The sequence below is a fragment of the Ruditapes philippinarum genome, unplaced genomic scaffold (assembly GCF_026571515.1).
Source record: "Ruditapes philippinarum isolate M1 unplaced genomic scaffold, ASM2657151v2 ctg6051_1_1_1_1, whole genome shotgun sequence".
Lineage (NCBI taxonomy): Eukaryota > Metazoa > Mollusca > Bivalvia > Venerida > Veneridae > Ruditapes > Ruditapes philippinarum.
In genome coordinates, this window is record NW_026856577.1 from 43920 (window position 1) to 53702 (window position 9783).

General features: G+C 33.4%; 1 protein-coding gene across 1 annotated transcript; it reads right to left on the reverse strand.

The window, feature by feature from the left end:
• Positions 1 to 3643: 3643 nt before the first annotated feature.
• LOC132747038 (uncharacterized) lies at positions 3644 to 9255 on the reverse strand (the record flags this gene model as incomplete). The annotated part of the gene is made up of 9 exons (XM_060736348.1): positions 3644 to 4889; positions 5350 to 5400; positions 5728 to 5798; positions 6138 to 6331; positions 6685 to 6840; positions 7297 to 7414; positions 7919 to 8076; positions 8530 to 8597; positions 9143 to 9255. Coding segments are annotated over 9 exons (935 nt in total), but the record flags the coding sequence as incomplete, so codon positions are not given.
• Between the last annotated feature and the right edge of the window lie 528 nt (positions 9256 to 9783).

The following is a 9783-nucleotide window of genomic DNA, read 5'->3' on the forward strand; positions in this document are numbered from 1 at the left end:
ACTTGTTCTTTAAATTGCCTGTTATCGGCATGAGGTCGTGACGCCACCGTTGTAATATTCGGGACTTTACCTGCTCCAACCGGTGCGTTGTCGCCATAACCGTAATGTACCCTGGCTCTACTGTAGCTCTGCCTGTTTTTACTGTGGTGAGATCGTCTCATCACCGGAGCTTTGCCGTGTCACATTGATTAGCACGCATCCCAGTTTACTACGATTTGTCACGGTATTGATGCGGTAAAGGTAGATGGTCCCCCCTGATTTCCAGTGCCAAGCCGATAGAACACGGCTCTGGGCTTCTTCCCGGTGAGTTCCGGAGGGCCCCGTGGCGATCTCTCGGTTTGTCCCAATTCACCATGGGTTGTCCCGGTACGCTATGCTACGGCCATACGCCGGTTCACCCGGGTTGATTACGTGGCAAACCGGGACGCCAAACCGGGACTGTGTAAATGGGAATTTACTGCGCTGTCTTACTTTTACATGCGATATTAATCTTTGAAAATACTGAAGATATTCACTTTGAACTTGTGTTTAGGATCATATTAGAAACTCACCTTCCAAGGCCCATCAGACATTAATTTTGACTATAGCTCTTTGTTGGGACAATTTTGTGATCGAATTGGTCAGTTTGTACGTACTACGGCCTGTTAAGCTTGTTTACACGATAACATGAGAAGGAATAAGTACTGGTTTATTTTGTTTGGAAGGGACATTGCCCATGGAGAGTAGATAGCCTATAAGGTAAAATCCTTGTCTGATGAATAATTTAGAAGGGATAAACCATGGTTTATATAACCAAGGAAGATCATTGCACCATTGATCAGTAGATGACATCTAATAATTTCGAGGTCATTGGGTAAAAAATCAGGGTCAAAGTGACGCTAAATGTAAACTTATTGACCAGTCAGTAAGTTGTATAAATGGCACTTTTACAGGCTTGTGAAGTAGGGGCATCGTTGTACTACAGCACATGTCAAGTTAATAATCCTTGTACTATAGCACATGTCTAGTTAATAAGGGAAATTCATATAAGTGGTGTAATCTGATTGGCTATTTATCTCGTGGCCACGACTTAGTAACTCGTGGCCACGACATAGTATCTCGTGGCCACGACTTAGCTATCTCGTGGCCACGACTTAGTAACTCGTGGCCACGACATAGTATCTCGTGGCCACAACTTAGATATCTCGTGGCTTCGTGGCTACGACTAAGTAACTCGTGGCCACGACATAGTAATTCATATAAGTGGTGTAATCTGATTGGCTATTTATCTCGTGGCCACGACTTAGTAACTCGTGGCCACGACATAGTATCTCGTAGCCACGACTTAGCTATCTCGTGGCCACGACTTAGTAACTCGTGGCCACGACATAGTATCTCGTGGCCACAACTTAGATATCTCGTGGCTTCGTGGCTACGACTAAGTAACTCGTGGCCACGACATAGTATCTCGTGGCCACGACTTAGCTATCTGGTGGCCACGACTAAGTAACTCGTGGCCGCCACATAGTATCTCGTGTGCACGGGATAAATAAAAAACACACACATGTCACCTTTGTGCCACCGTACGATACAAATCAATTACAGTAAATAACAATAATTTCCCTGTATATAAACTACATAAATGTGTATCATATCGTATTCATATTTGGCATGGAGGTTGATCATGACCATTTGGTGACCCCTTTTGATTTTTAGGTCACTGGATCAAAGACCAAGGTCACAGGGCCTTGACTTCAAACTGCTTGTCCACACAAGTCTAAGAATCATTTGACACACAGTCTTCATATTTGGCATGGAGGTTGGTCATGACCATTTGGTGACCCCTATTGATTTTGATGTCACTGGATCAAATGTCAAGGTCACAGGTGCCTTAAGTTCAAAAAGCTTGTCCGCTCAATTGCTTAAGAATGCTTTGGTCAACAATCTTCATATTCAAAGTTACTCGTTACATGAAACACAAAATGTGAGTACGTGTTATTGAAAAGTAACAGAAAGCAATCAAAAATGAAAAGGTAAATAATAAACTCGCAATGTCCCGGTTATCATCGGGGAACGAAAACGAATAGTTTATTTTGTATTATGGTTGTTGTTATTTTATTATAAAAAATGACATGCTTGAAAATGTTAAGGCAACCAGTGGTATTATTAAGTTAACAAAAGATTTGAACCAATGTTCATTTATAGCGGCCTCAACCGGTTAAAGTCTCTTACTTTAGCGTTCTTGCTTCTGTTGATTTGAGATCCATTTAGACATAAATTTGGATTCCCCCATAATGGGAAGATATTCGGCATGTGTATGTCATGTGAGTGGGTTTAAAAGTTAAAGTTAAAATGTTTTGTAAACATATTTAGTTTAGCTCCATTGTGGTAAACCTTGTTTCAAACCACTCTGGACTCCTCTTCCAGAAAACTAACCAGCACTGATGCCACATAAGGAAACATGGTCGTGACGCATGGAGGTATCGAACTCTTGACTCCTTTGTTGAGAGGCAGACAATGTAACCACTGGGATACGCTCCTCTAGTTAGGAAACGTGTAACTTGAAATTCCAGTAACAAAACCCACGCGACAAAACACAATTGAAGAAAAATAAGCCAGTTCCATGTATGCATGTATTCTAGGCTTAATGAGGGTCCATCCGCTCTTTCAATCAGAAAGTACGGACCTCTCATCCTATTTCAGTCGTTCTTGGATCTTTAGTATTGGTTTATACAGAATTTATTTTAGTTCGATTGTGGAGGAAGCTTCAATCTTATAGACACACTCTCGAATCTGTTCCTGGAACCAACCAGTACTTAGCGTGAAGTGTAAAGTTTCTTGCTCAAGGAAACAACGGCTCGCCCCTGACAGGGTTTGAACCCACGCGGTCAGCAATGCTTAGATTACTAGTCCGGTTTGATATCCACTCGGCCATGCCGACACTATCTATAGTATTGCATTCGATTAATCATAATTATATCGTTTCATCGTTTCTCGTTGGAGTGATATAACTGAAACACTGTGATGTATAAACAGAAAGTAAGGAAAATTCACTATCCGATATACTGGTTGGTGAACACCAAAACCGGACAACCACCAAACCCGGACGACCTTGAAAATGCCTGATTTAGATGTTTTTTCTTAGTCAGTGGTTAACGATCTATCAGTCGCTTTTTATCGTTTATACTCTAATTGAATTTATTTCAACTTTCGTAAACGATAATATTTTAATGTCTATTTGAAGAATGTTGACGTTGAAAATTTGAAATTTTATAGAATTAAATCAATGTCATAAACATATCAGCCCGGACAATGGTACTGAAGTGTGGACAATTTAGGTAGTTCTGATACCCGCCTTGATGAGTCATAGTGTCAACATAGTCAGATACAAACAAACTAGTTTTTTTAGTTAGGAGAAAAACCTAGCTATACTATGTCAAATTTACAGTTCTCAAGCTTTCAAAATATGTATGGAAAGATGTTCAAACTGTTTTCGGTTAATGGTCCCTGACCAGTATTTATCTAGCAAGTCCGGAAGTACTACAAGAAGCTATAAATAACAATTCTTCTCTTTTATTTTATTTTTGCATAAATATAATTATAATAAAGATTGAGTATTATATAGTTTTTACATAATTTAACATGTATAAAAAATCATAAAATGGAAACAATTTCATATAAGTTTAATATAATAAAATTGTAAAAATGAGTTCTACATTTTGCAAAAAATGCAGATATCTAAAATACATAAAGGCTGGGACAAAAAGAATTTGTCCCAGATAAATATCAGCTTAAAACATACCATTATAAAGCTATTGATAAAAAGATAATAACCATAGCAAAAGCACACATATAAAAAATTAAACATGCTTTGGGGTGGGGCTAGGGGGTGAGGTACTCTACAAACATAACACAGAGGAGTAGCATCATAAAATCAAGATAACTATAGACAATCTAGATAACTCTTCAACAATGAGAGAATTAATCAAAATATAATATTTACATTTTATATAAAAATAAACATATATTATGGCATTTTATTAGGAAAACAATATATTTGTAAAGAAGCTCTCTGCATATAAAACATGATAAAACTTTTTTAACCAAGGTTAAAAGTCTGAATAAATTGGTGCAAAAAAACATTAAACGTGAGCAGTTTTCGCATGCGCATTTCGCTTTATATTATAACGTGAAAATCGTGCGGTTTATATCCACTGATTGCAGTAGAATAGTTTGATGCCGCGGTAAGTCTAAAATAATAATGCAGTTTTACCCAAAACTAAAATATTATATTGACTGTACCAAGTGCACTATTGGTGAGGGGTTAGTTAGTTTCACACACATTTACCCTGCCATTTATTACAAATATATGCATATAACATTATATATCGAAACGTCAGTCACGAAAAACTAGATCATGCACCTGTTCACATTTGAACAACTTTGCAATCTATTACGTCTCCCTTTATAATTAAGCTATTCATTCGAATATGGACATTAACCATCAGTAACATATAATTAATACACATACATTTATCCTTTCATTTAATTTATAAAAATGTCCGATCTGCTTTTATACTTAGGCGACGAATTCGCACCATATGCATTTTTTTTCGTGTGGCCGTGGCAACAAAAACATACTGACACCGATTGAACATTCCACAAAACCCACAAAACATCTATGCATTTTACCTAGTACATGTACACACTTTGCACGAGCATAGCTTTTCTTTTGCAGGAAGTCCAGTCACTGCCTGTGAATGTTTTATTTACAGTCTTCGCACATCTATTTTAAAACTCTGAATTGTCAGTCATATTTAATTAAACGTTAAATATATCACACTTTATCACTATTGTAGGATTTTAAAAACCCTGTTTTTTGATGTCTGTTTTCAATGCATGATTTATTGCTGAAATGTAATATAAAAAGACTGTATATAATATATGATTATCATTCAAATAGCATTTAGAAATAAATACACAGTCAAACATCCTTAACGTTATAAGTGTCACATGAAAACATTCAAAATTTTATACAATCCTATTAAAATTAAATAAATAACAAAACTTTCATATCTTATAAATGTCTCATCAATATATTAAACTATAAGTAATTCAATATATTGAAAATAAATATCAAACTTAAGTTTAAAATCAAATATTTAAGGACATTTAATATTTTAAATATAAATTTCAAGTTGTTCAGTTATGTATCACAACATGAATGTATTTTCAACAAAGAAAACCAGTTTAAAGAAACTTGTCGCTGCTGTTATTTCTTAAAAAGATGTTTGTTTAAAAAAAGTTATTTCTAGAAAAGTTATAAAAGAATCAGATTTCCGTAAAATGCACGAAAATCACGGAACTTACCGTAAACACTGGATGAGGATGTTGTTCATGTTGCGGCCGTGCTATTTCGTACTGGAAAAAACACAGGGAAGCAAAATATATAAATAATAAATACAGAGAAAAAAATAATGCAATAAGCACTCACAAAAAGATAGTTAGCTGGAAAGTAAAACCCAATCAAGCACATTCAATCTACTGCAATTGGCTCACTTCTGATAACAATTATCTTTTATTTAAATGCCATAGAATGTATCAAGAGCCTATTTAGTTGACTTTGGATCGAATATGATTTTAAATTTTATACTTGTGTCTTTTTTTATTTAAATATTCTAATAATTAATCAGCAAAAACTGGATAAAAATAATTGGTGTCAAAATATGTTAAAATACATGTACTTACTCTTTCATGTGGATGAATATAATTGTAAAGAAAATCCCAGGAGAAATTTGACGTCAAAGCATTGTCGTATGCTGTAAAAAACAAAAAAGCAACTATATCAAACATAATATTCTTTAGTCTAAACATGTTACTGACGCATTAACGAAATATTTCGATGCAACTAACTGCTTACGATTTCATCGATGTCAATGTCCGTGGAAATATGTTGAAATTATAAAAATAAATAAAGAATTATAAATAAAATCAGTTGCCCGACAGTCGAAATCGCGTTCTATTTGCAGTATAAGTTTAAAATAATCTAAATTGCTAATGCTAACAGAACTACATGTTGTCGGTTCAGCCCATTTATACAAATATAATTACATGTATATACCAATGAATGAAATTGTATTTGTAATCATTGTACTTACAATACATTTCATCAGCCCGCATAAAATCATTATCTCTCCGACTTCTATGATGTTTACCATCGTCAGTTGACCTTGACATTGATTCGTCGTCCCAGGTCTGGGGACCATATAGCCGACCCACGGGATTATTTCGGCCCCATGTACTTATTTTAGTCGGTATAGTATTGGGGAAGAATCCGTTATTGAAAGAGCCCCTGAAGAAAATGAAATATAAATAAACATACTACTATCTGTTTCAATAAATTAGCATAAAAACTTATACTTCTCCAACACTTGGTTTATATATCCATCAATTATTAAAAAAAAACGAGGAATTGTAACTTAAATTATGATTTTTCACACCATTCAATATAATATGGCATTTCTTTATATAGTCTAACCACCAGATGTGATCGCGAAACACATATATGTTGATGCTAATAAGTATTTTAACTTTAAATTATTTTAATTTTGACTTGACTAAATAAATATTAGTTTTAAATATACCCGGCTCTCAGCAAAATATTAAAGATTAAATTAAATTAATTTAATTTAATTTTGTGAATACCTGTCATTGAATTCTTCGGTATGGTAGCGTTTTTTCTTGTTGTTCTTTACTGCATATATAATTATTATTGCAATAACAAGGGCGGTAATCAGGAATAGTGGTACACCGACACCAAGTCCTATTACCAGTGGGAAATTATCTGACGTCTTCGTTGGTCTGAAAAATGTCAGATCAAACATTTAAAATATTGATGAAATACAATGAGTATTTCTCTTTTCCGTATTTTCACTGTAAAAATTTATTTTTCATATTTTCCGTATTTTCACTGGTGTCTTGCTAGACTACTTTTTCCTATATTCAGCCAATACACAAAATTTAAGGGGAAGTCTTTCAAATTGTAATGTTAAAAAAACAACAGAGAAAATTATATATATATTAAACAGAAAATTCAAGTTTTTTAATCTATAAATAGACCTACTTGATTTATTTTCAACTTGTTATATGAAAACTATTATTTTTCACTCGTGGCTACCACTCGATGAAAATAAATCATGTATTTATAGGGGAAAAAAACTTGAATATCCTCTATATACATAAGAATTTACATGAAAAAAAAACGTTTATGACGTCAGACGCGTCATTGTGTATTTAAAACTGACGTAACTAACTTACTCGCACAAGGGGCTGTCATTTTTTATGACACATTCTTCATTAGCAGCACACTGTCTACCTCTCGCTTCATAGAAAGCTGTACATAACACAGACTTCTTACTGTCGCCAGAAATATCGACTGAAAATAAAACAAGAGCTCAGTTCCAACAACTGTTACTAATAATCAGAAGTAAAATCTCCGAAATCTATTCTTTTTTAATTTAATTTACATTTGTAATTTAAAATTTAATGACCTTTACAACTTATTTGTCAATCTTCTCTTACAAAAATATCTAATTTATATCATATAATAAGTTTATTCCACACTTTTATTTACTTTACATCGTTGCAATTTGACTTAAATCGTCCACTACCGTTAAACACAAAAATGTACCGAGAAAAAAATATGGAAATTAAAAAAATCCAAATCGTGAGCATATTGTGAACAAAAAATATCTATTTCATATCATATAATTATTTTATTCTCCCCTTTTTTTTATCTTTGCGCCGTTCCAAATTTGCCTATATCGTTCACCGCCATTAAATAGAGAAAATATACAGAAAAGCGACGTGGAAATGAAAAAAAATCCAAATCGTAAGCATATAATTTGTTTTCTCAAATCAATAATATATCATTACTTACTGGTTTCCTGCCCTAAAGTGAGCCCCTCAGCAACAGTATTAGCTCCAAATACGCTCACAGTGCTGCCGGTAACCAGGCTGTACATTGCACGTGAAAATTGTTGTGATGCGGTGTTACTATCGCTGATCAACACGTCAACATCAGCCACAATACCTCCTCTACACAGAGAAACAAAGAATAATTGCAAGTTCATTAGTCTAATATTCAAGTTGACAGTTATGCTTTCCATTATTAAGTATTAAAGCTGCATGCCCCCAGAATAGTCACATTATTAAAAAAGAAATTAAACTTGAGAGAAATCTTCAAAGATTCATTACAAAGTTAAAAGATTCAACTTCCAAGTAATAATTTGTGTGATTAATGAATTAATTTATCACCATGTTTCTACTGAGTTACTGACGCAGTTAGGGCTATTTTTGCATGTTTTGACCTTTACTTGGTAATCTATTCGGACTGTAAATGCCGACTTGCAATGTGTAAATAACTTTCTTCTTTCACTTCACAGTATTTTTACAGAAGCAATAAACTTATTTTAGTACCATTGGTTTAAAGTTTCATACGAATTGGGTAGGTTTCATGCTTTACTTATATATCGATAACATTTTACCTACCTGGCTAAAGTCAGCACTCTAATGTCTTTTATGTTGCTACCCATTGTTGCTTGGAAGAATTGAAGAAGCTAAAATTAGCAGACGATAGATTTGTTATTTATGCAGACATACACATACGAATAAAGTTAAAAGGTTATGCACAGGAAACGTTATTATGAAGGGTACAAGTGCATTTGTACCCAATAAAACAATACACTTCACGTACATGTAACTGATTATGTTATTTACCTTGAAGGCCCATTTTGCCTTTGACATGCTATCATTTCTAATTCTCAAACTTTTATTTTTAGTTACATTTTATTTTGAACATATAAACATTTTTTGCTTCTTTTGCTTTGTTGGCAATTGCTATAATTATAGTGAATTAGTATTTCGTATGTAAGTCATAACTACTTTTTTTTACTTTTTTTTCTACCTTTATAACTCAATGCTGCAAAGTCAGCGCTACTTTCTTCAGCTGTTGAACAACTATATGCACTAAATCCATTAACAAAACATCTTTAAACACTTGTTTGCCATTTCTAAAGATATTTCTGAGGCATAATGAGCCTTTAAAATAGGTCACTCTTCCATCAATTTAAATACCTGTGAAAAACGTGCAATAAATACTCACTCCAGTCCTGACTTCTGCAGCATAATAATTAAATGTAGCTGTAACTCTAAGGTCAGATTGTGTCGGCACTGTGTAGTTAAGAGTAATGTTTAAGTCGATCTTTATTTCTCCAGCTGAAATTAATATACTGTGCTCATTTCATGTAATTTATGCTGTATACATGTATATATAAATTGAACTGAAGGAAATAAAGAAAATAGTGATTAATTTATTTTGATAAGAAAAAAACACCCCCCAAAACATATATTTTTGTTTGCTCCACTTTTTAATTATTTTTTCAAATTTTCATTACTTTACCAATTATAAATGATTCAACAATAACGTGTTAAAATATCTTCAAGCGATTCACTTTTAAGCTCTTCGTAAAAATAATTATTTAAAAGATATCTACTAATTCAATAACATATGTATAATTATGTACAATCATACATTATTATTTTATGTTATTTATGTTAATTCAAACTGATAATTGTAAAAAGTATGTAAAAAGTATAAATACACCGCCTTAAACGAGGTTCCAAAAAGTAAATAAATAAATAAAAAAAAATGTTTAAAGCGTTGTCCATTTGAAAGGTCAACGGTCAAAGACGGTCATCCCAGCTGCAAGAGACTGACCAATGTGTTTTATAATGTCTTCTAAA